Source organism: Drosophila innubila (assembly GCF_004354385.1).
Source record: "Drosophila innubila isolate TH190305 chromosome 2R unlocalized genomic scaffold, UK_Dinn_1.0 1_C_2R, whole genome shotgun sequence".
Taxonomy (NCBI): Eukaryota; Metazoa; Arthropoda; class Insecta; order Diptera; family Drosophilidae; genus Drosophila; species Drosophila innubila.
The window spans coordinates 4,915,759-4,942,832 of NW_022995374.1; the positions used below are offsets into that span (position 1 = coordinate 4,915,759).

Genomic DNA, 27,074 nt, shown 5'->3' on the forward strand with positions numbered 1-27,074 from the left:
TTTTGCTATCTAATCCTGGGCAACCCGACAGCTACTTAATGTCATCAGTGGCACTCGCTGGCATTTTGAGCGTTGACAAGGACACGATGACAAGGACTACAACTAGGACGAGCTTTAAAGTGCACAACACTGTGAAGTGTTCCCCTCTCTCTCTCTCTCTCTCTCTATCTATCTTTTTGTCTGCCTGTCTGACGATTGGTTGGGCTTTGACCCTAACTTACGGGTCGGGCTCAACGTTTAACGTGCTGTCGTTTCACTCTCAGCTCAGACTGCAAATTGAATAATCGTTTGCGCTTGGTCGCATTTAAAAGGACCTCTTAAAAGTTTCATTGTGTGTTGTGCTTGGAACACACAACAAATGTGAGTAATATCGATCATTTCCTCTAGACGAAAGGACAGACAGACAGACAGACAGACGGACGGACAGACGGACAGACAGACGGACAGACGGACAGTCAGACGAAGCTGGACACACTTTCCTCACTTTAGTCTACTCTATCACATGCAACTTTTCACCCAGTTTGTCTGTTTCCCAAACATTTCTTTTGGAGCATGCAAAAAAAAACTTGGTCCTTTTATGAGTTTGTAAGTTTCTTTTCTTCTTGTTGTCATTTGTTAGACATTTATAAGCAAATCCGGGTCTTGTTAGCATACGTTCAAGCTGTTTCGTATTTGTTGTTAAACTTTTAGGCAAATCAAAATGAATGAATGAGCTCAAGGAACCGAATTCAACTGAAAAAGCTTTCAAAGTATTAACAAGTTCATAAATTTCAGGACCTCTGGCCAAGAAATTTTAAATTGATTCAACAACCATTTTAAATTTGTTGAAGCAGCCAAACGAACTGGACTTAGATACAGTTAACTCAAGTGGAATAAATAAAGAAAGAGTCAAAGGAACAGAGAATACTGAAAGGTAAGGTTGTTTTTTGTCTCATTTAATTAATTTTCACTTTTAATTGAACCTTAATGAACTCTAGTAAAGTGTAGAAATGTAAAAAATTAAATATTCTTTAATTTCACTTTTCACTTTTAATTGAACCTTAATGAACTCTAGTAAAGTATAGAATATAAAAAATTAACTTTCTACTTTCAAGTATAGATAGATCGAGTATCTCAAACTGAATCAGACCTACAGATAATACTTGATAAACATTCTCGAAATATATTCCTATCCGATTACCTGCTGTGCTGTTTTTCTTTTAGAAACTTTTCTGTTTGCAATACGACCACTTGGCATTTGGCCAAGTTATTCACGCGTCAATTTCCTTTGCGTTTGTCTTGGCCAAGTGCACCTTCAGTTGTTGACATTAGAGCCACGAACCGAATGACACGTTTGTTTAACTTTTGTTCGATTCTCATTTAGAGTTCTTGGTACTGAGCATATAGAGACTAGTTTGCGTATCCTGTTAAGTCAGGAAAATTCCAGCCAAGTGTAGCCAGCAGAAAACCACAACAAATTAATCTTTGCGGAAAGCGAGGTTGGAAATTTCTGTAATAGAATGTAGAGAATCCTTTAAGAAAAATCAGTTAAATAACATATACATATATTAAAACAACTCTGATTATTTATTTTTCTCAAACAATTATTTAACATTCAAAATATAAAATTTAAAATATTACATTTTGCATTAAGAAAAATGTACAGATTTTAATTAAAATATTATAAAAAATTAAATTAAATTCTAAACGATAGAAAAGGAAAATACTCTTTAATACATAATAATTTTTGAAACTGCCCTCGCACTTGATGAGACAGGACATTTATACACGGCAAGGGGACATAAAATTCAATTTCCAGTTTAGCCATATCCAAACAGACGTGATATATTCCAAGGGTGATTCCGAAAACTTCATGTACCGTGTCGAAGGTCGTCTTCCGACTCTTCCCCTTCGCACACCTTAAAGTACAGGGCAGACATGTGGCCAAGGTCCGGCGTAGAGCAAATGTCCTGAGCCCATTTTCAATTTTGAGCTGGCAACATCTCAACTTGGCTGCTTTTGTGATTTTTATGTGGTCATAAATTCCCGACACGAGCATCTCATCGTATCTCCACCAGCTTCCGGGGGCCAATATGTAATTGCATACAATTCGCAACGAGAATGGGTTACAAATGAATGCCAATGTGTCTCGTCTCAACAGTCGTCCGTGGCGACGGAAATGCAACACATGATGTAAAAGAAATGGAAAATTTATATGCTACACGTTGAATAAGACATACAATACGAGTACCACATTCGTATTCACATTGAAGGCAATAAAAGATATATTTGTCGTTTTTCCAATTTGTGTAATTTTTTTTGTTGTTGTTTATTTATGCATTTTTTGTTTTGCTTGTTTGTTTATTTGTTTATAACTACATCAATAAATTATGTATCGTATAATTCATACTTCATATACTCTTTGAAAGGAAATTGGATATTATTGGAATTGTGGTTCTCTGATAGATTATCATTGTGTTGCATAGTTTCATTAAACATTTTTTTAATTTGTTGCATTTTGGAATTGTTTTTTTTTTTTTTTTGAGGAGGGGGAACAACACTTGAAGCTCTAAACACAAGTCAACTTTTCTAGGGTTAATTTGTAAAGCTATAAAGTTGTTATACATCGTCATATAATATAATAGCCCCATTTTCTGATATCTACGTAATCCATTTGATAATTAGTTGCTTCAAAGAGTATTCTATATTTTTTTATTTTCTTGTTGTCTGTTGTTAACTTCGGCCAGCCGAAGACAGGAGGAGAACTTGTGTGCTCGTTACAGTTTAAGGTAAGAATTGAACTTTGTCCTCAATGTGACATCATAATTCCATAGGGTTCTAAGTGTCTGTTTGTGTGTGTGTGAGTATGAGAGTTTGTGTGTGTGTGGTTGCTTTCAATCAACTTTATTTGCTTTCAGTGTTCTCTTTATAAGTATTAATCGTGAATGTCTATGCTTGATATCGTTTAATCGTTTAGCTAATGCTTTTGTTTTTGTTTTATTATTGGACACATGCAATGCATTTTTCAGTTAAGTATATTATCTTATAGGTTTGGGTGTGTTGTAAATTGCATTTGTATTTGGTTGTGTGTGTGAGGAGTGTGTTTAGGAGGTGCAGAGAATCGAATTAATAAGGCCACTTATCATAGTAAATGTTCAATAATGCACACAAACATACACACAACAACGACGTATGTAAGCGTAGCGTACTTTTATATTATAATATTTATTATTCTTGTTTTTTGTATTGTATTGTTTATAATGCCATCAATAACTGCACACAATAACTGTTAACCTGCCGCTTAACTTAGCCTTAACTTAAGTGGCCTTTTTCATCTGGATTGGGTGCCATTTAACGGATAAGAGTGTGTGTGGTGTGTGTGCGAGTGTGTGTGGTGTGTGTGCGAGTGTGTGTGGTGTGTGTCTTGGTTGTTGGTGTTGCCTTTGCATCTGCTACTAATTAAATACAAATATTACTACCACAATTGTAATTTTATAGCATTTATCGCTTGCTTTCTCTGCATTTCTTAATATTGTTTATTTATTAATATTGAACAATAAGTGACAATATTTCATAGATTTTCTTTCATTTTCGTTTAGCTGTTTGCACAATATTCGTGATATTAGTTTTAGTAATTACTATGGTTGTTGTTGTTGTTGTTATTGTTACTAAAACGAAGGGATAAACTAATTAACTACTCTCATTATTGTTATGTTCAGCTCAAGAATACATTTTCGACAAATTTGTATTCATATATTTATGTTCGTATGCTAAAAACCATTGGGTCACAGTACCATATAGATATATATATATATATCTGTATATGTATGTCATACGATATTTAACTATATACGCTAGTTGCTAAGTATGTTTATGTTTATGTAAGCTGCATGTATCTCGCCACTTGATAATAAATGTACAATAACAAATTCTATTATGAACTGGCTGTTCGATTTATATATGACGCTTGATCGATTGGTTGATTAACTGAATGATCGGCTGATAACATAAGCATATTTCTCTTGGAGATCGTTTAAAACAAATTTAATAAGCCGTACAATTTTTTTTTTTTTTGCCCTATTTACAGAGTCAAAACTGGTGTTTGTGTTTGTGGGTTTAAAAAAACAGCAACCAAATTGAATAATATTATTAATAAAAAAAATGCCAATAATAATAATAATAATCGTACAAGTGTAGAGCATAAGCTAGTTAAGACATTTTAATGCTTATAATTCCAAATTGTATTTAGGAGAATTGTCTAATCGGTGTAAAACACAGGAAATAAATTAACTTGGATTTAACAACTAAATCAGATCTCGCATAAACATTTTTAGATTAACATTGTAGATGTGTTTGTGTGTGTGTGTATAAATGGGAATATGTGTGTGTGTGTGTGGGTGTGTGTTTGGGCCTATGCAAAGCAGAGCAGAGCAAATCGTTTTGCAGTTAATGATTACTAAAGTGAAAATTGTTGTTGCGTATATTGCCACGTGTCCGCCAACGGATACAACTGAGAAGCGCAACACGCGCCGTACGTAACAGCACTTGGCCGTAGGCACAGCAAGCGCAGATGCGACGTAAGCGTTCCGCCAATGTGCGCCGCCGGCAGCGACGTGGACGCCAACGGGGCAAATCTTGCCGTCGACGGCGAAGCTGACGTCACTTCCGGCGTTGGAAAACCCGTCGCAATGCCTTGCGCCAAAAGAATCGCTGCGATTTGGGCTTGCAGTAATGCGGCTCATCCAAGGCAACGGCAAGTCCCAATTCCTGTACATCATCAACCTCTTCATGTTGTGTATAGTATTTCTTAGCATCCGGGTCACTTGTGCGGTCTTCTCGTCGTCTCGTTGGCGTTGCGGGCGCTGTACGTGCACTGGACATTGGGTTGACAGCAACAGCATGTGGCTGTGGCGTGGGCGGTGCTGAGGCAGTGGCCACGTATGGGGCAACCAAATAGGGACGTGCGCGCAGCGCTGCCATAGCTGACGCCGATGTGGATGCAATGGATGAAATGGAGGCCAATGTGGCCACTGATGCCGTTGATTGCATATAATCAGATGATGCTGCTGCTCCTACTCCTGCTCCTTCTGTTAATCCTACTACTGCTGCTGCTGCTTCTGCTCCTGCTGGCTGGCTGGCTTGCAGCCAACAACCAGGCGGCATCGTATCTTATCTAAGCCACGGATGCTGCAGACACTGTGCAGCGGTGGCTCGCTTGGCCGGATCAAATTCCAGCATCGGTTTCAAGAACGCTGCAAACGCTTCTGCATCGCGTTTCGACCATTCGTACTTCTCCATCAACACATCCATTAAGCCCCAGGGCTTCAGCCCGGTTATGTTGCGCAGTTCTCCATTCAAATAGAACGTCTGCTGTGCATACGTGCCACGGAACACAATTTGACGTGGTATCGGTCCAAGCAGTTCGATAATGTGAGCTATGTGATCCTCATCCCGCGTATATGTATCACCTGAATGCGGCTCAAACAGATAATCGCCTGTGGCCAGCTCAAAGACCATGCATGCGGTGCTCCAAATGTCCGCGGAAGTATCATAGCCAGCGCCCAGTATAACCTCCAGCGAGCGATATTGACGCGTCTGGATGTCCTCGGTGAAATGGCGATCCACCCAACATGCGTTGCCCAGATCGGCAATCTTCACCTGGACATTGCATGTCTCCAGCGCTGGATCTCGCTTATTGGGTCGATGCTTGGCCATTGGCGGCGGCGGTGGTGGCGGCAGTAATGGCTCCGAGTATGGACCACCGTTGGTTGAATTGCCCGACGAGGATCGCTCAGCGGAGATGTTTGAGATTTTCGAAGTGCTATTCGAGTTTTGCTTCGCATTGGAGTTGTTGTTGTTCTGTTGTTGCTTATCCTGTTTGGGACGCGGTGGCTTCTTGCTGCCGGCGGAACCATTTGATTGTCCTTTAAGCGTGCTCGTTGAGTTGCTGGTGTTGCTGTGACTGTTGCTGTTGCTGTTGCTGCCATTGGTGTTCGTGTTGGAGCTCTTCAATGCCGCACTGCTGCTATCTCCGCTGCTCGAGTTTTCCACCTGCTGTTCCTGCTGCTGGTGATCTTCCTGCTGCGACTGAGATTGCTGCTGATTGGATTTGTCTAATGGAAAAGATTTTTATTTAATATTGTTAAATACGACTGTTATCTTAAGCACATTGAAGATTTGATACCCTTGCAGCGATTTGTTTACAATTTTCAACTTATCGTTCCCATAACTCAGGTTTTAGCCAAATTTAGTAAAGATTTATAAGACAATTCCAAATAAAAATTCTATAAGATTGACTGCGATTCATTCTGCATTTAAATTTAATTAATTTAATAATATCCTTACATCGTAATTAGTATAAAAAGAAATATTTGGACTTGTAAAGTTGCTAGATCAGAGGTTTGAGCAACTTCAAACTGTCATAACTTTGGCAAAAATGTACCGATTTTCAAGCGGAATGTCATTTTCATCATTATTTGGCAATTAAATTGATTCTGCATTTAAATTTTTAACATCTAGAAAATTTGATATTTTTTCGATTCTAAGCCATCTATTATCCAATTTTCCATACCTACCCCTTGACATTTTTTCAAAAACTTTGATCTCTCATAACTTCATCAAAAATTAACCGGTTTTCAAGTGGAATGTCATTTTGTTCATGATTTGGTCTCTAAATTGATTCTGCATTTAAATTTGTATCATCTAAAACATTTGATATTTTTTCGATTCTAAGCCATCTATTATCCAATTTTCCATACCTTGACATTTTTTTAAAAACTTTGATCTCTCATAACTTCATCAAAAATTAACCAATTTTTAAGTGGAATGTCATTTTGTTCATGATTTGATCTCTTAATTAATTCTGCATTTAAATTTGTATCATCTAGAAAATTTGATATTTTTTCGATTCTAAGCCATCTATTATCCAATTTTCCATACCTACCCCTTGGCATTTTTTCAAAAACTTTGATCTCTCATAACTTCATCAAAAATTAACCGATTTTCAAGCGTAATGTCATTTTGATCATGATTTGACCTCTTAATTCATTCTGCACTTAAATTTAATTCATATATACATGAAAACTTTATAGAAAGTGTAACAAAATTATAATTCTCTCTGCAAGGGTATAGAATAGTTATATTGTCGTCTGTCACTTACTCTTGTTCTTCTTTTTCTTCTTCTTCTTGGCCTTCTCAGTGCCCTCAACAGCAGTTGCAGGTTGGCTAGCATCAACAGCATTCGTATCATTAGCAACATCGGGCAGTTGTTGTGGCTTTTTTTTAGGCTGCTGTGGCTCCTCCTTGGACTGCTCCTCTGTGGGCTGCTGTGGCTGATCCTCGCCACCAGTTTGCTCCAAATAATCATGCTGCTTCTTAAACAGTTCCATGCGCTTTTTGGCCTTGCGCTTCAACTTCTTCTTCTTGTTGCGGCTCATTTTACCGGTGATGATGGGTTCGCGATATTTCTTGGGCGCACGACTGACCAGAGATGGATACATCTTGGAGTTCATGCAGTACAGTTGGGTGGCCTCAACGGCCAGGGAACGGACATGCGGTTCATCCACACACAATAGCACATTCTCTGGCTTGATGTCTGTGTGAATGATTTTACAGCAGCTGTGCAGATAGTCGAGACCCTCAAGAATCTGGCGTGTAATGCTCTTGACATTCTCTAGAGGAATGCCACGATAATTGGACTTGCGGATGAGCTTCAATAGATTATCGCCAAGCACCTCAAAGACCATGCAAATGTGTATGCCATTAACACCCGTGATTTTAAAGTCATCATACATTTGAACAGTTTTCTGGCGACGTGGATTCAACGGATCCGTTTCACGTACTGTTCTGAGTATCTTGATTTCATCCTTGGCCGTTTCAGCGAAATGTTGTGCTGACTTCACAATCTTGATGGCCACATAACGCTTCTCCTGCAGATCCCAGCAGAGCCACACAGTCGAAAAGTGTCCCCAGCCCAATTTGCGGATGACATGATAACGACCTGTCAATACAAAAGTCATTTATTATCAAACAATCGTATAGTCAAAAGAGTTAAAAGTTAAAGGTCAAAATGTGCACCATCATCCAGAAATAAGAAATCACAAATGTTTGCCTTTGATGGCAATAAATCCATTTAAAATAGCTTTCAGCAACTGTCGCCCTCAACCACGACGCTGGACTCTGGGCAAGTAACTGACACGATGAGCTCTTGGGGAAATATTCAATTAAACGCGACGACTGTGACTGCAATGTCAGCTGGTCATTCTCACAGCAAATTGCCATTGTGCAATTAGTTTAGTATACAAATACATACATATACTAGTCTAGGTTAGTTAATAAGCAAATAGCAGTTTGCAATGTCTGTTCGACTATTATCATGGGGCTTTTCCTTATCACAGCAAAAGGTTAGCGGCATTTCCTTTGATTAAATACCCAAAATGAACACTTTATGCACATCATTTGGTACAACAAAAGCATTTGCCACCCACCTCCAGCTGTGGGCTTTGCAGGCAGGTGGGGATCGCCATGAGGTGGATGCCATGTCGCCACCAGCAACCACAAACCAGCCAAATCCGTTACTGCCCCTCCCCTCCTTCTACCATTACCACATAAACAACCCTTGCGCGCAGGAAAATCCAACACGGACACATAATTCTGTATCTATGTGGCATGTGGCAGAAGGGGGCGTTCCACATTGACAACCTGTTGTTGTGTTGTGTTGTTGTGTGCCCCACAAAGCCAACAACCGAACAAAATCATGTCCACAAACATTTTCGGGGTCGATTGCAAAAGGGAATGCGCCGGGGTTTGTTTCCTGCAACACGAAATGGATCTTGTTGTGCCCCAAAAGCAATTACACAATGTCAGATGAATAATCAAAGCTCTGAATTGATTTCGATGCAGCGAACTTGAAATGTTCTAACGAAAACAATCTATAACAGATTATATTATTATTATTTATACAGTATGTCAAATAATTCTTTCGACAAAATACAATATAAACACATTTGTTATTTATTTAAAAAAAAAATAGATCAATTCTAACCTATTATAAAATAAGGCATTTTCGATCTGGTTTTAATAAAAGTCCTTATGTATAAAACTCTTTGTCTTGACTGACTGAATCTTGTAAAAAATGATAAGCCCACTTTATACCTTTAAAAGGGTATACAATAAACAAATGGCGTGCTGAAAATCGGTTCTGTTTTTTTCCCTGCCTAGTGTGGTATGAGGTGCAAACAGGTGACATCGCCATGGCATTGATACTTACCCTGAAACAAGTCACCAATATTGACCGGATGATATCCACCCTTGCAGTAATCCTCCTTGAGTTCCTGCTCCTCATTCTCGCTGTTCATTTCCGATTCATCCGATTCGTTGGATGAACTGCGTGGAGGCTGTTGATTGTAAATGTTGTTCTTCATCTTTGACTGCGATTGCGATTGGGATTGGGCATCGGATGTATTGCCCGAACCGCTGGATGTCGATGCAGTGGCATTACTCAAGGATCCAGCTACTTTAGAGTTTCCGGCTGCATCCCCAGCGCTGCTGGCGTGCAATTGGAGCTTGTTGGTGCCCTCTATATGGCTATTATTAGCAATTTCTGGTGCTGCTGGCATCGTGCAGTTGTCACCGATTCTATGTTGTTGTTGTTGTTGTTGCTGCGCTTGTTGTTGCGGCTGCTGCTGCTGCTGCGGTTGTTGTTGCTGCTGATTCTCTTGGACGGGAGCAGCAGCTCCATTTTGCTTGCCGCGTTTCTTGTTGTTCTTATGACGCTTCTTCTTTGCCTGAATCGCTAGAACGCGGCGGTTGACGTCAGCTTTTGAATTCATGTTGCTGCTGCTGCGATTACTATTCGCTTATTTTGTTAATCGCTTATTTTTTATAGTATTCTTTTGTTGCTTGCCTCGCTTTCGCCTCCGCTAATTTTCACCAAGTGTAACAGCTGTTAAAGAAACAACAACAAAAAATATTCTCAAATCTCAATAAGGTAATGCACAAAAAAACGTTTACGTTTGTATTGAATGTATTCTATTGTTGTTGTTGCTATTCTATCGCTTTTGCTGTTATTCTTCTTCGTATTTCTTTTGCTGTTGTTGTTGTTAGTATGCGCACGCCTTGTCTATGCTGGGGCTTCGTCAACCTCAACCCCTCTCGCACTCTCGTCTACCTGCCTCGGGCTCCCACTTGTTCCAATTGGCACTGCAGCTGCTGCTGTCACTTTCCTTTGAATTGCTGTTTCAAATATCCGAGCGATTATAACTTAAAAACTTTTAGCAAAACGTGCACACAACTCGCTGGTCGATTAATCACAGAAAATTGGCTTTTTTATTCGCAGAAAATCTCAAACAAATGTTGGGCGAGCAAAAATATGCCAAATGGGACTGCCAACTTAAACGTTTTTGTTGTATTGCAAATACCACTAAACACATGAGTATTGTAATTAATGGCTTAAGCTTTTCATATTTAAAATAAACTAATATCACACTGCAATTGAAAACATTGTCTAATAAGTTAGTATTTTGGAAAAAGTGTGCAAATATGATGTCTAACTGAAACCAAGTTGGCAGCAATTGTCGCCAGTTTTATCTTTGCGTGTGCTCACTCACACACTCTCTCTCAGACACACACATTTGCACACGCAACCCTATTGCTTGCTCGCTTACACAGTGGCAGTAGCACACATTTGATTTCGCACATTTTAAGCGGTCCTTGTTTACTAACTAACTGACGAGTTTCATTTATTAAGTCAACTTACATGACTTTTAACGATTCAGCATGCTAATCCAAAGACATTTCGTCGCGGAAACGTATGGACATAGAGCCAAAACGTTGCTGCGCACCTAAGATTCGCGAGTGGAAAAATCTACTGCCCAAAATGCAACACTGCAGACCAGAGTTGATAATCGTTATTGCAGATCCTTAATCAGCTGATTTGCACGACATTATAGATACTCGTTTCACAATTTGCGGATCAAAAACTTAAATGAGAAACCCTACTTAACTCAACGAAAAATATATATTTAAGTAATTTCCATGGCACACTGATAAGGAATGCAACAGAATCGATATTTAACAAATCGAGGTATCGATGCTTTGTCTACTGTCTGATATTTGATATCGTGATATCGTTGCTGATTGTCGGGAGTAAAACAGCTGTTTGTGCATATTATGTGTAAATATCGTCGAAGTATTGCTTATTAAATCGTGTAAAGTGTTATTATTATATTAAGTGTCCATAATATATGATTGATGAGTTGTCGTTTTCATTACCAAACTGTGCTAAAATTCTACTACGGAAAATGCTACCCAACCGAACAGTGCTAGTAAACGTCAAAGTGCTCGACAGCTGATCAACGTCACTTTGCAACACACACGAGCAATGGAAATGGCGCGAAAGTAATTTGGCGCGTCGATGAACATTTGGAGGGAAACTGCAACGTCGTGGCCCAGTTGTAATTTGAGCAGTGACAGTGGCTAGACGTATATGTATGAAATAATAAGAAAAAACTGAGATCATATACAGCCATTAACCAGACGTGCCGCAGAGTGAATTTTGTTAAGCAATACAAACTGATAAGCATAGCATTTAATTCAAATTGCAATCATGGCCCAGCCATCGGTAGCTGCATTTTTTAGCAATCGTAAACGCGCCGCTGTAGATGATGCCACCACAATTAAGACCAGGGTAAGTCTGCATAACCATGTGGGTGTTGGATTAATATGTGATAATGTGCTTAAAACGTGTCCCAAGTGAAAAAGATATTCACAAGTCTAAGTGCAACAACATTTTACAGATACTTTTGTATCTGCGTGTGTGAATGTGTGCAAGCGTGCGTGCTTGTGTGTGTGTGTGTGAAGTGGCATGCAGCGTCCTGCGGCCATTTTCTATTGACAAAAAGGAAATAGAAATTAAATTCCTTTAATTTGCTTGTACTTGCAGCGTCTTGCCGAACCCACTGAGGTTGCTGCCCCACAAAACATAGCGCTCCCAGGCGCAGCCACCGATCAGGATGTGGACATTGATGCCCTTAAGGGTGGCATACGCACCCGTTCGGGACGCACCGTCAAGCTTATTGGCGTACAGCCAGCCACACCGTCTCAGGATACCAAAAAGAAGCCCAGCGTCAAGCAACCCAAGCTCGTACAGTTCATACGCAAGGGTACACTATCGCCCCGGAAGCAAGCACCAATTAATGCTATTACTGCGGGCGACGATGCACAGGCCATCAATGAGCAGACGCCCAAGGGGCACATTACATTTGCCGCCCAGCAAAATGCGGTGAATGTGCAACGTGGAATGCGCACGCCAACCAAACAAATCTTCAAGGATGCCTCGCCCCTTAAGCACACGGAGATGGCCAAGCGTGGCCTGACCTTTGATGAGGTCAAGACCAAGATATCGCGCAGTGCCAAGATGCAGGAACTGAAGGCTGTGCTCGCCCGCAAAGCGAAATTGGAACAGGAACGCAAGGCGCAGGAGGAGCGCAATCGTCGTCTACGTGAAGCGGGTCCATCTCCGGTCAAGGCAAAGACCGTGCAGCTGAAGGAGTTCGATACCATTGAGCTGGAGGTGCTGACTAGGTAAGATACGTTATAATTGCCATGAGTTAGTTGCGCCTGCCACAATAATTTTGGCCTAGAAACGTAATTGTCAACAAAAAACCGGGTAACATCATTAACAGACCCAACTTTTTTTTATGCAGTTGCTATCGAGGTCGTTTTGGGGCTGGGAATGTTCTCTCTCTCACTCTCTCTCTGTCTAACTATCTCTACCTATCTCTCTCGCTCTCTTTCTGTTGCTGAGACGATATTCGGCAATTGTGGTCGCTCTGAAGTTTTTATTATTATTATTATTTAAGCGACCAATTGCTGAAATTGCATTTCTTTGGCCAAGTTGCTGTTGTTGTTATTGTTATGGTGGTGGTTGTTGTTGTTGCAGCGTGACGTTGTGATCTATGAAACGTAAAACGCGCGCTGGGTCAGTCCATGTATGTACTTGAATTTATGCTGCAGTTGCTCATACACCATACCCATGTTGTTGTTGTTGTTGTGTGTGCAGCTATGTGTGTGTGTGTGTGTGTGTGTAGCTATGTTTACCCTTCGCTTCACAAACGTTACATTCTTGCCTGACCTTTCTCATACTCTCGGGGGTTGTTCTGTATCTTTATCTGTACATGTATCTGTATCTGTATCTGCATTTAACTAGTTTGCCTGCATGGGAATGTTTGACTCTTGAACTCAGGTAGCATTTGGTTGCCTGTAACGGTTTTTCGCATTTTGAGGGTTGTTAGATCCTTAAAATGAAATCCAACTGCCATGGCATTTTTATTATATTTATTAACAGTGGTTCGAGTTTTCTGATAGGAATTTGAGTGCATCTGGGCTATTTTGGGGGTTGTGTCTAGACTTGTTTCTTTAAGTTTAGCTGATCTTAAGAAATATGTATAATATTTATTTATTAAGGGATAGAACTCAAATTAAATTGAATTTAGTGAGTAAAATGTTAGATAGTACAGCTTTGAAATTTAAAAAAAATTATAAATTTGACTATTTAAAAAAAAAGGTTAGATTACAATTGAAATAATTTTCCACAAGTAGAATAATATAATGAAAATTATAATATAATAGTAGTAATATATTATAAAAAATATATTTTAAATAAATTTCAAAAGAGACTATAAATTTGACTATTAAAATTAAAAACTATATTACAATTTAATACATTTTCCACAAGTGGAATAATATAATGCCAATAATAATATAATAGTAATCATATAATAGTAATATAATGTATTTTAATAGATTCGGAATTTATATTAATCATATTTTTGTATTTCTTAAATCTTTTACAGCCCTCTAAAGACGTTCAAGACGCCAACAAAACTGCCGCCTCCAACCCCGGATAAGAATGAGTTGATGTCACCACGGCACACGGACGTATCGAAGCGTCTGCTCTTTAGTCCGGCCAAGAATGGATCACCAGTTAAGCTGCTGGAGCTGCCAGCGTATAAACGCTATGCCAGCCTCATTGAGACGAGCAAAGCGGGTCAGCTGCCCTTGCCGTACAAGTATCGACATTTGCTGGACGTATTCAAGGGTCTGGACTCGGTGGTGGCCATGTTCCACAATCGCAAGGAGTGCATTACCTTCAAGAAGCTGAAGCCGGCGGTGCAGCGCATGTTGCGCAAGAACTTTACGGAAACGCATCTGGCGCAGATAAAGCACGTGTATCCGGAGGCATTTATCTTCAGCCAGATGAAGATGCGAAACTTTGGTTCAGTGTCGAAGGCAGATTACTTCCAGCTGGTCATCAGTCCCAATGTGGAGCAGGTGCCGGAACAGCAGCGCCTCAACAAGATTGATGAGAACGATGTGCTCGCGTCGGCACAGTCGACGTCCATGAATCCACACGTGATGACGGCACGCATGCAGAAGTTCCAGAATCTCTTGCTGCAACGTGTCATGCAGGAGCATGATAAGTTCGTACGCTCCTTGGATCCACCTATCATCATTAATAAGATGCTAACGCGCTGGCATCCCGAGTTCGATCTGGAAAGCTGTGCCGAGGTTGAGCTGGCGGCGTTGCCTCAACCGCCCAATGTGGAGAAGTACTCCTCGGCCAAGGATATTCTCTCAACGGCGCGCAATCTGTTTAATTGCGCCACGCCCATGGAACGTGCAATGGATCGGTATGAGGCCAAGTTGGAGGCGGACAGAAACCAAGCAGAGATCCCGGAAGATGTGACGCAACCCAAGGAGATTCCCAGCACCTCAACTGCAATAAAAGACACCAAATTGTTAACAGAAACAACAACTGCCAAGCCCACGGTTAAAGAATGTACGACAGCCAGTTCGGATGCAGCATCCAATCTACTAAAGGGTTTGCCCAAATCCTTGATTGAGAAGATTCGGGCTAAGCAGGCGGCCAAAGCACTGGATGCCATGACGCGTCGTCCATCACAGGATCAGGAGGCCACCAAGTACTCGCGCCTGCCGGAATTGGCGCGTCATCTGCGCAACGTGTACGTTACGGAACGCAAGAGCGTGCTAACCCTCGAGATCATCATCAAGAAGATACAAAACAGTTTTCGGGCAAATCTAACACCACAGGATATTGAAGCGCATCTGAAACTACTGGCCAAGGAGCTGCCATGGTGGGCATCATTCCATGAAGTGCGGAAAACAATGTATATTAAGATCGCCAAGGATATGGATATGAATAAGATTATTGAAAAACTGGAGGAAATCGCAAATGAGAAGAGCAAATAACTGGAGATTGAGATATAGCAAACTTTTGCAAATCCTAGACCCTGTGGCTACATCCAGCTATATGTATGATTAAGTAAACGCTTACCTAGGCTCAATTAAACTAGGGAAATTATATTGTTATTCAAACTACACTGACATAATTATTAAATATTTGACAAATTACGCATCCCACATCAATATTCATCACATTTCATATAAACACTATCTATTACTTTTGTAGACCTTAATTTTTCACAATTTATTAATTTACAGCAGACATTTATAGTTTAGTTTATTAAGATCATTTTCATGTTGTATTACGTTGATTAAATAAATGTTTTTCTGGAAAATAATTCAATATCTTCGATATTTCGTAGCTAATTCTGGATGTTTTCACTGCGAGATGAAAAAAATTCAAAATTGCCGTAAATTCCAACCGTCATTAAAATGTTTTCCTTAGTTTTATCTAATTTCAAATATAAAATTTTAAATTATTGCATTTCGAAATTTGCATTACCTAAAATTAAAATTAAATAAAATACTAGAAGCCGTTACTGTGCTTTTGGTATTTTTATAACTTATTTCGATGTTAGCGCAACACTGTTCATTAAGTGCGTTTCGTATTTGTAGATGTGGTTACACTGGCAATGCAGCTGCGCGGGCTTTATATTTGTTGTGATAATTTGTGGCCTAAAAGATGAATGAAAATGAAGCAGATACGGATATTCCAGAGCCTACAAGTGCTGCTTCCGGTCAAATCAAGGCCATAGCCAAGGATACTGTGCACAAAATCTGTTCGGGACAGGTAAACTGCTATTTAAACCGGAGTTACCGCTAGAAGTTGCAATCTATTTTGTTGCTCCAACGTGTTTAGGTGGTGCTCAGTTTGGCGGTTGCTGTGAAAGAGCTGGTGGAGAATGCCATTGATGCGGGTGCCACGCTCATCGAGATTAAACTCAAGGATCAGGGATTGCAGGGCGTCGAAGTCTCCGACAATGGTTCTGGCGTGGAGGAGGCCAATTTGGAGGGCATGAGTAGGTTAAAAGTTGCAGATCCAGACTCCAATCTTAATTCTGTTTTACATTGGCAGCTGCCAAGTATCATACCTCGAAAATACGTGAATTTGTTGATCTGTTGGGTGTGGAGACCTTTGGATTTCGTGGCGAGGCGCTGAGTTCCCTTTGTGCACTCTCTGACATGGCAATACAGACACGGCACAAGTCCACGGATGTGGGTAAGTTGCTGCCCATATAAGTGGAAGTCTTTATAAACTGACAACATCTTTTAAAGCGCTGAAAATTGAGCTGGACCATGAGGGCAGGATAAAGAAGCGTTCTCCCTGCGCTCGAGGTGTGGGCACCACCGTCTCCCTGAGCAATCTCTTTGTGACGCTGCCCGTGCGTCGTCGGGATTTTACGCGCAACATCAAGAAGGAATTCACCAAGATGTGCCAGATACTGCAGGCCTATTGTCTGGTCACCAAAGGCGTCCGCATCATTTGTAGTAATCAGTCGCCCAAGGGTGTCAAATCCGTGGTTGTGCAAACCCACGGTGCTCAGGATGAGCTGGCCAATATTTCGGCTGTGTTTGGAGCACGACAAGTGGCGGACTTGGTGCCACTCAAGTCACCCTTCGCGGCTGGTCAACTCAGCGAGGAGAGCCTGCGTGCCGAGCTGCAATCCTCCAGCGATGTGGCTGACACCACCTGCACACAGTTTAACGCCGAGGATGTGGAGCGTCTGAATCAAGCGGACTTTCAACTGGAGGGCTACATATCTAGCTGTCGTCATGGTGCAGGCAGATCCACAAAGGATCGTCAGTTCTTCTATGTCAATTCTCGCCCCTGTGATCCGAAGAATGTGAGTTGTAATCTTCAGATATAAACGATTATTGTTAATCTCAAATAATGTTATTCTCAGATTGCCAAGGTTATGAACGATATATACCATCGATATAATGTGCAGCAACAGCCCTTTATCTATCTGAATATTGTCACTGCTCGTGCGGATGTGGACGTGAATCTGACGCCGGACAAGCGCCAGTTGCTGCTCAACAATGAGAAGATTCTGCTGCTGGCACTGAAGAAGTCACTGCTGGACACCTTTGGCAGCTTACCCTCGACCTTTCAGATGCACAACACTTCCATAGCCAGCATGCTGCAACCCAAAGTGACCAAGGAGGCAACCACGGACAATGAAAGTGCCGCCAAAGCAGCAGAAATCGAAGAGGATGTGCCCGAGAGCTCTTCGCAGCGTTTCATGGATGTGCTCACGCAATGGCGTCGCACGGGGGACACCAAAGGAGTGGCTCCAGCAGCGCCAGTTAAACGACGTTGCGGGGAAACCGAAGAGATTACAGCACGTGCCATGAAAATGCAAAAGATACAGGATTTCCTTAGCCAGGAGTCACCACCAGAACGTAGCTTCAAAGGCGAGTCGGAAACGGATGAAGATGAAGCTCCAAAACGGAAGAAAGACGAGACTAGCCTGGATAACAGCTTTGTGAGTTTAAAGCAGCTTCAAGAGGATTCACTCGGTAAGTACTGCAGGCATTATCAGGTCTATGATTCTAAACCTTGCTCTTTTCTAGCCTACGATGCGTTGACTCAGCCCACAAAAGAAACTCGCATTGTTTGCAAAACGTTAACGCCATTAAAACCACTTCAGATCATGGCAGAGATAAAGCCAAAGATTTCCAGTATTAAAAAGAAGATAGAGGAGGATGTAGGGGAGGATCTGCCGGAATCTATGCAGACAGCCACCGAGTACAGCGATGATGAAATTGAAATGCCAACACGCATTGAATTCGATGGCAACGAACACGATTCAGAGACAGATCCACCCAGCAACATTACAAGCGGAGAAATGCGCACCACGCTGGAGGAGATTGCGGCCAGTCTGCAGGCCCAGGAGCAGCAGCAAGCGGAGCGCAAGCGTTGCGCCAAGCTGCAACGTTTACGGTTCAAAAGCGAAATAAATCCCAATCACAATCAGAACGCGGAAGCGGAGCTGCAAAAGGAAATAACTAAAGCGGATTTTGTACGCATGCAAATAATTGGCCAATTTAATCTGGGCTTCATCATAGTCAAGCTGGAGGATGATCTCTTCATTGTGGACCAGCATGCAGCTGATGAGAAATACAATTTCGAGACGCTGCAACGCTCCACACAGTTGGAGCATCAACGTCTGACGGTGCCACAAACTCTGGAGCTGACGGCGGTCAATGAGATGATATTATTAGATCATTTGCCCGTCTTTGAAAAGAATGGCTTCAAATTCGAGATTAATGAGCAGGGTGAGCGTCTCCAGCTATTCCTGAGAACATAATTTAATTATTAGAATTCATTTTTAGCGCCTGCGACGAAGAAAGTGCGCCTGCTGGGCAAACCATTCAGCAAGAACTGGGAGTTTGGCAAGGAGGACATCGACGAGCTCATCTTTATGCTGCAGGATGCACCCGAGGGCACCATCTGTCGTCCCTCCCGCATACGTTCCATGTTCGCCTCCCGCGCCTGCCGCAAATCCGTCATGATTGGCAGAGCACTGAACAGAGGCACCACCATGCGCAGGCTCATCACCCAAATGGGGGAGATCGAACAGCCCTGGGTAAGTGGAAAAACTCTGTGCTGGGCATAGAAATATCCCTGAAGTAGATAATTCAACTGAAATTGAAATCGGCTAAGATTTGACAATGTTTTGACAGTTTGAAGTTTGTGGAAAAGTGTCAAGGAAAGAGTATGGAGAAAATGTACAGTAAATGAAGAAAAATTAAGTTTTCCAATTTTGATGTAGAATGAAAATATAGGCGAAATAATAATAAAATTGATATTCCGGAAGGAAATCGGTTAAGATTTGACAAAGTTATGACACTTTGAAGTTTGTGAAAAAGTGTCAAGGGAAGAGTATGGAGAAAATGAACAGTGATCGAAAGTAAGGAAAAAATGTGCAGTAAATGAAGAAAAATTAAGTTTTCCAATTTTGATGTAGAATGAAAATATAGGCGAAATAATAATAAAATTGATCTTCCGGAAGGAAATCGGTTAAGATTTGACAAAGTTATGACAATTTGAAATTTGTGAAAAAGTGTCATGGGAAGAGTATGGAGAAAATGGACAGCGATCGAAAGTAAGGAAAAAAAATGGACAGTAAATGAAAAAAAATTAAGTTTTCCAATTTTGATGTAGAATGAAAATTGAGGCGAAATATTGAATAAAGTGATATTGCGGAAGGAAATCGGTTAAGATTTAGCAAAGTTATGATAATTTGAAATTTGTGAAGGTGTCAAGGGAAGAAAATGGACTTTGATCGAAGGTAAGGAAAAAAAATGGACAGTAAATGAAAAAAAATTAAGTTTTCCAATTTTGATGTAGAATGAAAATAGAGGCGAAATATTGAATAAAGTGATATTGCGGAAGGAAATCGGTTAAGATTTAGCAAAGTTATGATAATTTGAAATTTGTGAAAAAGTGTCAAGGGAAGAAAATGGATTTTGATCGAAGGTAAGGAAAAAATGGTCTGTGAAGGAAGAAAAATTTAGTTTTCCAATTTCAATGCAGAATGAAAATAGAGGCGAAATAATGAATAAATTGATATTGCGGAAGGAAATCGGTTAAGATTTAACAAAGTTAAGATAATTTGAAATTTGTGAAAAAGTGTCAAGGGAAGAAAATGGACTTTGATCGAAGGTAAGGAAAAAATGGTCAGTGAAGGAAGAAAAATTGAGTTTTCCAATTTCAATGCAGAACGAAAATAGAGGCGAAATAATGATAAAATTGATATTTCCGAAGGAAATCGGCTAAGTTTTGACAAAGTTATGATAATTTAAAATTTGTGAAAAAGTGTCAAGGGAAGAAAATGGACTTTGATCGAAGGTAAGGAAAAAATGGACAGTAAATAAAGAAAAAATGAGTTTTCCAATTTTGATGCAGAATTAAAATAGAGGCTAAATAATAATAATATTGACACTCGGCAAAGAAATCGGTTAAGATTTGAAAAGTTATGGCAGTTTGAAGTAGTTGAAGCTGCGTAAAAGTAGTGAAAAAATGGACAGTGATGGAAAAAATTGAATATTCCAAATTTATTGTAAACTTTCTAAAATAACTTTGGAATTTTACCTTTTAAAGTGATCTGCTCTAATAAAGACCGACAAACCTCTCATGATGAAAAACGCGTGATAGACAGCTTCACTTTATAATTTAATCAGATGAAGAGATTCCCTCAGCTATTTGCAAAGTGAAATACAATTTGTTTACCATAGCTCTAAAATAATGTATACTTAAGATTAAGTAAGCAACTGAAACGGAATTTCGTAACGATTGCGATTACGGCGGAACATCTAAACTACTTTGCTGCGGAAACCTCGAGAAACGAGTTCGACCACAAGGGAAACCTCACGATTTCGTGTCTCGGGCAGATAAAACTTGGTGAGCAGAAAAAGCAGACAGCTAAACATGGAAAAGATAATAAAGATCCAGAAGCCAAGCAAGGAATGCATGGTGGGAAACAGAAATCCGACCAGAAAATTGCAGCCCCAACCAACTTGATTGCCCATGGAAAGGGCCACAGAGCGGGAGGGCACCTCGAAGAGCTCTAAATGGGAAATAAAGCAATGTATGTATTAGATCTATTGATCAATCAATCAATCAGTGGCATACCTGCGCCAATAAAGGACGGCATGGGACCCAGAGCCAGTTGAAAGGCAAAGAGATACAGGAAAACGCTGGCAATGGTGCCAAAGGATAACCAGGGAATCATTACCTGAATGAGGAAGAGATTTCAGATGTTAAGCAAAGATTGATTGGAATTTAAGGCATAACTTACGCTGTATTCCACCAGCCAGCCAAAGGCGAACATGAGGAGTCCACAGAAGGAGGTGGAGAGCAGCATCAGAGTGCGTCTATTGAACTTGGCCATAAGCAAAGGACCCAAAAGGGATGTGGCAAGATTAATATTGCCTGCAGCAAGGTTCAACAATTCGGCAGTACGAGGGGAAAGTCCGCTGCCTCTGAATATGGAGACAGAGTAGTAGAAGATCTGGGAGAAGAAAAGAATTCACTTAGAGGTCCTACTTAATCTTCTTCAGCAACAACTAACCGAGGAGCAGCCCGAGAGCTGTTGTCCTCCCTGATAGGCGCACAGCAGGATCAGTGGCAGCAACATTTTGGAATCTCTGAGCACTTCAAGCAGACCACGAGAGCGACATTTGCTGTCTGTTTCCTGTTCCATGGCGAGTATCTCCTGCTCCAGGCCAAGATCAGTTCCTCTCAAGCGGATTAACGTGCGGATCGCCTCCTCGCGACGTTGCTTCACAATGTACAACCACTTGGGACTCTCCGCATAGTAAGGAAAGGCGGCATAGCAAATGGCCATGAAAACCAAATAGAATCCCAGTGCAATGTGCCAATGCTGCTCGCCGCCAAAGAGCGACTCCAGCGTCAATATCTGTGCCACAACCATGCCAACGGAGAAGCCCACGGAGCAGCCTACTCCCAAGGTGCCACGCTGCGGCAAGGCGGCAATCTCGCTGTGATACATGGGCAGACAGGTGCTGATGAGGCCAGCGCCAAAGCCAACCACCAAGCGACTGAGGAGCAGCAGCTCCACAGACGCCAGCAAGCGGCAGCTGAGGAAGCCAATGCCCGCCAGGCACAGCAGAGATCCACTCAACAGAATGCAGCCACGTCGTCCAAAGCGATTCGCTGCCCAACCAGCGCAGGCGGAGCCCAAGACGCCGCCAATCAAGAAGATGGACACAATCAATGCCCAAATTGTGTCCAGCGCCGCAGGAGTTAAGCTGAGTCCATATTTGTTGAGCAAAGTGGATGCACACCAGGAGCGCATGTGCTGCAAGAGACAGGAGTGAGGCGGGAAGAGAGAGAGAGCCGGAGAGATTGGGCTTACCACGGCGGGACTGTTGATGACGCCCATGCAGTAACCACAGGGCATGGCGGCGCCAATGGTGCTGCCCAGAGTGCTCCACACAAGCACTCGCGTCCACTGTGGCTGACTCTTCCGTTCTCTGCTGAGCTCCATGGTGAAATGTTAGTCAAAATCAGAAGCGTCTGCACTTTTAATCAGTTTAAACAGCTAATCCCGCTGAAATTTATTATACTAGACTTAGTAGCTAAAGCTAGGGCAATAATTAGTGTGTGATGCGCTTTGATTTAAAGCCGTCGGCAACCAGAGGAGCCACATCGCTTGGATCTCGACCGCGAGTCTCCGGCAAGTAGCGTATGGTGAGCAGAAAGAGCAGCAGGCAGTTGATGGAGAAGGGCAGGAAGACGAGAGCACCCCAGGCATTCTGGAGAGTGGGAAAGGTCATGCCAATGCACAGATTGCACATCCAATAGACGACGCTGCCCAGCGACATGGCAGCTGGACGTGGAGCCACCTCAAAGAGCTCTGCAAGAGAGATCAATTAAAAACAAATGAGAAACAAATTATAAGCCGTAAACTCACCTGCGCCAATGAAGAAGGGCAAGGGACCCAGGCCAAATTGAAAGACAAAGATGTACAGAAAGATGCAGGTGACGCAGCCCATGGCAAACCAGCTGAAGCTTTCCTAGAAATGGCATAAAGGATTAGCTAAGCGAAAGAACAAGCTAATTGACTCACAATAAACTGCAGAAACATGGCAAAGAGAAACAAAAAGATGGAACAGAAGAGAGTGGAGAAAGCCATCAGCGGACGACGATTAAAGCGCTCCATTAACATGGGACCCAGCAACGAGGTGGCCAAGTTGAGAGATCCGGCGCCCAGATTAGCCCACTCCGCAACCTGAGCCGTGAAGCCCGCTTTGCGAAAGATGGACACGGAATAGTAGAAGATCTGCAAGGGAACACACATGAATCCAACTAGAATCCCAACTGGTGTCCACTACAAACCGCATTGATGCCGGACAGCTGTTGGCCGCCCAAATAGGCGCAGACAATGATCAGCGGGAGACGCAGCTGCGGATTGCGCAGCACTTGAAGAAATGTGCTCGGTTTGCTGTCCACCTTCACCTCCTGCTCCATGTCGTTGAGTTCCGCCTGGAGCGCTTCGCTGTCTGCCGCATAGCCACGAAGGAGCTGCAACTGCTGTGCCGCCTGCTGTTTGCGTCCCTTCACAATGTACAGCCACTTGGGACTCTCCGGATACCAGTTGAAGGGTGCATAACAAATCACCACGAATACGCCATAGAAGGCCAAGGCAATGTGCCAATTTGTTTCATTTCCCAGCACGGATTGCAGGCTGCACATCTGGGCAATGACGACGCCTGCACTGAGACCGATGGGACAGAGTGGCGATAACTTGCTCCGCTGTGACAAGGCCGCCAATTCACTGTGATACATGGGCAGGCAGGCGGTGATCAGGCCACCGGCGAGTCCCACCAGCAAGCGGCCAAGGAGCAACAGCTCCACGGAGCTTAACCAACGGCAGATGCCGAAACAGATGGATCCCAGCAGCAACAAGATGCCACAGATGTAGAAGCTGCCGCGGCGTCCAAATCTGTTGGCAATGGCGGCACCCGACAAGGAACCCACTGCACCGCCCACTAGAAAAATGGACACCACCATGGACCACAGCAGCTCCAAGGCGGATTCACTCAGCTGCAGATCATAGCGTGCCTCAAGCGTGGCATTACACCAGGCGCGTATGTGCTGCAAGGATTAAGGGAAATAAGAGTCATCGATAGCTGCTCTCGAGGCAGGAGCAGGCTCTTACCACGGCGGGACTGTTGACCACGCCAATGCAGTAGCCCACCGGCACAGCTGCTCCGATTGTGGCACCAAAGCCAGCCAGATTAAGGCTCCAGCTCCATTGGGGCTGCTCCCGATCCTGCAAAGGCAGTGTTGGAATTGTCTGATAGCTACGACCCTGGCCTTGTCTTACCAATCGCTTAACGCTTCCAGTCGCCATTAGCGGTGCCTCCAGAAATGTCAATAAGTTGACACCAAGTGCATCGTCTCCTTTTGATTGCTTCATGATTGCTTCCAAGCCAACTGTCAACTGTCCACTGGCAGGTTGTATTTCATTGGGAGGAAAGCCTGCCGCATTGAGATTAGCGCACGTTTATCAAGAGATAGCATTAGTTAAACAATACCTATTTATATTCCATTACAGAACTGCCCCCACGGTCGTCCTACCATGCGTCATCTAATCAATGTCACGATGCTGATGGATGAGGAGGCGGATAATGATGGGAATGTGGGCGAATGACATCCGTTCATACTCGTATTCAAACCAGGGATAGTTATTAATTTAATCGTAAACTCTTAAGCTGAATTAAATAATTGAATAATTCTTAATTTTAATATTTATAATAAAACAATTGAAATTGTTTTTTATAGCAGTTTTAATCTAGATCGTAAATTATAACTTACAATTTTTTTTACGATTTGCAGATAAATATTTCAGGAGACGGGTTTTTTTTTTTACCATAGATTACCTGTTACTTATTTCAATATACATATATTAAAGTACTTCATAAAAATAACTACTGCATACTTTTGGGTGCTTGTATTGCCTTAATTTGGTTAGCTATTACTGCCGTTTTACTTGTCCGATCTTGCTGCGGTTAACAGATAATATTAATAGACAGACAGGGCGTGTCAAAAATGTAATATATCGACACGGGTGTTGATGCTGATCAAGAATATTTCTACTCTACAGGGTCGGAGATGACTCCTTCAGGTAACGATTTTTTTTTTTGATTAGTTAAGGTTTTTAAAACAAAACGCGTTAAAAAGTAAATATCTTAAAAATTGTTTCTTACGATCATTTAGCAAAAAGGAGTCGCCTAAGTAACAATAATTTCGTAATTTTCATCATAAAAATGAGTTTTAACTATTTTATTTTTAAATCTGAATAATAATTTTATGAAAATAATAAAATTTCAGTTTTTATTAAATAGCCGTTACTTTTAATTTTTATTATAAATAATGGTTATTTAATTTTAGCGATAAAAATTGAAAGCTATAGTTGTTCTGTTTTTAGGATAATCCATTTAAAATAGCATATCTAAGAATTTTACATTCATCCAGATAATTTTTTTTCCCGATTTAAACAGAAGCCACAATAAAAAATGCCAAACAATTATAAATGATAATGTTTATTGTTGTCTAGTAGCTAGTGAATTATCTGGTTATCTGGTCATCGGGTTATCTGGTTTAAATCACGTGACAATTCACACGCTTATCGTGCGGAAGATGTTAAATCCGCTGTGCGCCGTTGACAGCATCACACCTGGCAGCTGGGGATGCCAGTGCAGTTCCTTGATCTCCTTCTGGCCCTGATGGATGAAGAGCAACTGAGGCGGCAGTTTGCTGAGCTCCTCTTCATTCTGGGCCGGCGCCTGCGCTTGATCCGCATCCTTCTCGACGGCCAAATCCCACAAGGCAATCTGATCATCATCGCCGCCTGAGGCGAGAACTGTTGCCTCATTGGGATTCCATTCGACAGTCGTTATGTGATCCGTATGATGCTTGAATGTGGCAATTGGCTTCTGCGTCTTAAACTGACGCAAGTCCCAGATGTGCAGGAATCCATCGTCACCGCCGCTGGCGATGAAGGGTTCCGTGTGGTTCCAGGAGATGACATTGATGTCGCTCTCGTGCGCATTCTCGCAGGTGAGCATGCAGGCCTTCTGTGGAGCTGCACGGCAGTCCCAAATGCGAATGGTTTTGTCCACGGAGCAGGAGGCCAGAACGCTGCGTTCGTTGGGACTCCACTGTAAATCCTCTACAGATGCGGTGTGACCTAGCAACGGACGTTGATCCACCTTCCAGGTGCCGTCTTCGAGCGGACTCCAAATGTGTATATCACGTCGACAATCCCCCGTAGCCAGCACACCTTCAGCACTGGCACTCCAGTCAATGGCGAATCCCTCCTGCTGATGGCCACTAAACGTGAAGGCGGGACGAGACATTGTGGAATCATTGCTGGCGCTTTGCTGCTCGTACTGCTTGAGCAGCTGGGCATCCTCGACAGCCTGCAGCTGCTGTGACAGATTCCAGATGTTCACGCGTCCCAATTCACTCCAGGAGGCTGCATAAACCGTATTCCCGAGGCGACGGGCACGCACACGGTTCACGCATCCCTGATGCTTGATAAGGGCACAGGTCATTTGTGGTTTCTTCAGCTCACTCTTGTCGGCCACCTCATCCTGGTCATCCTCCAGCTCCTCATCATCCTCGTCAGCATCGTCGTCGTCTTGGGTCTTGTGCAGATTACTCATCTTCATCACTATCAAGTTGTTGACATGTGTGCGAGCTGCCTGAGTTCCGGCCAGCAAATAGGCGGTCATCGGGAAGGTCTCCCGGCCCGTGCCCAGTTCATCGGGCAGTATATCAAAGCTCAGACAGGGCGCACCTGTGGAAGCCTGATGTAGCATGACGTAGGCACTCTCGTCGCACACCAGCTCCTCATCTTCGGCCAGCTGTTGGCCCGGCAAATAGACTTGCTTGGGCTCCTTTGGGGTCTCACCATCGTCATCAGCGTCTTCTTCGTTGTCGCTTCCGGACTCCATGTCGCTTTCCGCATCCTCTGGCTCCACGACCTCCATATCAATTTCATCGTTTGCGTTATCCATAACTATTTATTTAATTGATTCTAAATGTATTCGCAAAATCACTTGTTTTGGCGCTGCACGTGCAATTGGCTGCCAGTGTTGTATAGATACAAAAGCTGAGAGCAAATGGGAGTCTACAGCACTACAAAAAAATAACAGAAATCGGTCATATCTAAAAATGAATTTATTTTTAGTTAATTTGACAATAAAGTAGCAATAAATTATTAAAGTTGATAAACATTTTTAATACAAAATTAAATTAAATAACCCCTCGGGTTGAAAACTTTTACAACTTA

At 42.2% G+C, this 27,074-nt stretch overlaps 6 protein-coding genes across 7 annotated transcripts; 2 read left to right on the forward strand and 4 right to left on the reverse strand.

Annotated features, from left to right (window-relative positions):
* Positions 1–2,686: 2,686 nt before the first annotated feature.
* LOC117785930 lies at positions 2,687–5,151 on the reverse strand. The gene has a single exon (XM_034624206.1). It carries the CDS (start codon positions 5,140–5,142, stop codon positions 4,639–4,641), a length of 504 nt encoding a protein of 167 aa, XP_034480097.1. The 5' UTR covers positions 5,143–5,151; the 3' UTR covers positions 2,687–4,638.
* On the reverse strand, positions 4,168–11,007 carry LOC117785929 (SRSF protein kinase 1-like). The gene is made up of 4 exons (XM_034624205.1): positions 10,736–11,007; positions 9,248–9,922; positions 7,139–7,978; positions 4,168–6,092 (listed from the first exon to the last, which is right to left on the reverse strand). Exons 2-4 carry the CDS (start codon positions 9,807–9,809, stop codon positions 5,149–5,151), a joined length of 2,346 nt encoding a protein of 781 aa, XP_034480096.1. The 5' UTR covers positions 9,810–9,922; positions 10,736–11,007; the 3' UTR covers positions 4,168–5,148.
* A 138-nt stretch (positions 11,008–11,145) lies between these two features.
* LOC117784830 (DNA replication factor Cdt1) lies at positions 11,146–15,581 on the forward strand. Its single transcript, XM_034622660.1, has 3 exons — positions 11,146–11,665; positions 11,921–12,561; positions 13,833–15,581. Exons 1-3 carry the CDS (start codon positions 11,585–11,587, stop codon positions 15,247–15,249), a joined length of 2,139 nt encoding a protein of 712 aa, XP_034478551.1. The 5' UTR covers positions 11,146–11,584; the 3' UTR covers positions 15,250–15,581.
* A 255-nt stretch (positions 15,582–15,836) lies between these two features.
* Positions 15,837–24,488, forward strand: LOC117784364 (mismatch repair endonuclease PMS2). Its single transcript, XM_034622086.1, has 8 exons — positions 15,837–16,033; positions 16,103–16,262; positions 16,319–16,462; positions 16,519–17,087; positions 17,148–17,763; positions 17,818–18,522; positions 18,580–18,833; positions 24,333–24,488. Exons 1-8 carry the CDS (start codon positions 15,926–15,928, stop codon positions 24,426–24,428), a joined length of 2,652 nt encoding a protein of 883 aa, XP_034477977.1. The 5' UTR covers positions 15,837–15,925; the 3' UTR covers positions 24,429–24,488.
* LOC117784365 (solute carrier family 2, facilitated glucose transporter member 3) lies at positions 22,293–24,224 on the reverse strand. 2 transcript variants are annotated; one of them, XM_034622089.1, is made up of 6 exons: positions 24,102–24,224; positions 23,934–24,047; positions 23,111–23,869; positions 22,842–23,054; positions 22,686–22,788; positions 22,293–22,628 (listed from the first exon to the last, which is right to left on the reverse strand). In XM_034622089.1, exons 1-6 carry the CDS (start codon positions 24,192–24,194, stop codon positions 22,369–22,371), a joined length of 1,542 nt encoding a protein of 513 aa, XP_034477980.1. In that variant the 5' UTR covers positions 24,195–24,224; the 3' UTR covers positions 22,293–22,368. The 2 variants fall into 2 exon arrangements, with proteins under 2 accessions (XP_034477980.1, XP_034477978.1); XM_034622087.1 differs by having other exon boundaries at positions 23,934–24,224.
* Positions 24,489–25,304: 816 nt separating the features above from the next.
* Positions 25,305–26,892, reverse strand: LOC117785297 (glutamate-rich WD repeat-containing protein 1). The gene has a single exon (XM_034623239.1). The coding sequence runs from the start codon at positions 26,797–26,799 to the stop codon at positions 25,396–25,398; it is 1,404 nt and encodes a 467-aa protein (XP_034479130.1). The 5' UTR covers positions 26,800–26,892; the 3' UTR covers positions 25,305–25,395.
* Positions 26,893–27,074: the final 182 nt, after the last annotated feature.

Bases quoted from the DNA above. Each gene is read 5' to 3' on its own strand.
- LOC117785930 (XM_034624206.1), bottom strand. From the start codon at position 5,142: ATGCCGCCTGGTTGTTGGCTGCAAGCCAGCCAGCCAGCAGGAGCAGAA.
- LOC117785929 (XM_034624205.1), bottom strand. From the start codon at position 9,809: ATGAATTCAAAAGCTGACGTCAACCGCCGCGTTCTAGCGATTCAGGCA. The intron at 7,979-9,247 runs GTAAGTATCAAT...TTGTATTGACAG, and splicing joins TATTGGTGACTTGTTTCAGG to GTCGTTATCATGTCATCCGC. The intron at 6,093-7,138 runs GTAAGTGACAGA...CTTTTCCATTAG, and splicing joins GAAGAAAAAGAAGAACAAGA to ACAAATCCAATCAGCAGCAA.
- LOC117784830 (XM_034622660.1), top strand. From the start codon at position 11,585: ATGGCCCAGCCATCGGTAGCTGCATTTTTTAGCAATCGTAAACGCGCC. The intron at 11,666-11,920 runs GTAAGTCTGCAT...TTGTACTTGCAG, and splicing joins CCACCACAATTAAGACCAGG to CGTCTTGCCGAACCCACTGA. The intron at 12,562-13,832 runs GTAAGATACGTT...AATCTTTTACAG, and splicing joins GAGCTGGAGGTGCTGACTAG to CCCTCTAAAGACGTTCAAGA.
- LOC117784364 (XM_034622086.1), top strand. From the start codon at position 15,926: ATGAATGAAAATGAAGCAGATACGGATATTCCAGAGCCTACAAGTGCT. The intron at 17,088-17,147 runs GTGAGTTGTAAT...TGTTATTCTCAG, and splicing joins GCCCCTGTGATCCGAAGAAT to ATTGCCAAGGTTATGAACGA. The intron at 18,523-18,579 runs GTGAGCGTCTCC...ATTCATTTTTAG, and splicing joins ATTCGAGATTAATGAGCAGG to CGCCTGCGACGAAGAAAGTG.
- LOC117784365 (XM_034622087.1), bottom strand. From the start codon at position 24,194: ATGAAGCAATCAAAAGGAGACGATGCACTTGGTGTCAACTTATTGACA. The intron at 22,789-22,841 runs GTGAGTCAATTA...TGCCATTTCTAG, and splicing joins CCATGTTTCTGCAGTTTATT to GAAAGCTTCAGCTGGTTTGC. The intron at 22,629-22,685 runs GTGAGTTTACGG...TCTCTCTTGCAG, and splicing joins GCCCTTCTTCATTGGCGCAG to AGCTCTTTGAGGTGGCTCCA.
- LOC117785297 (XM_034623239.1), bottom strand. From the start codon at position 26,799: ATGGATAACGCAAACGATGAAATTGATATGGAGGTCGTGGAGCCAGAG.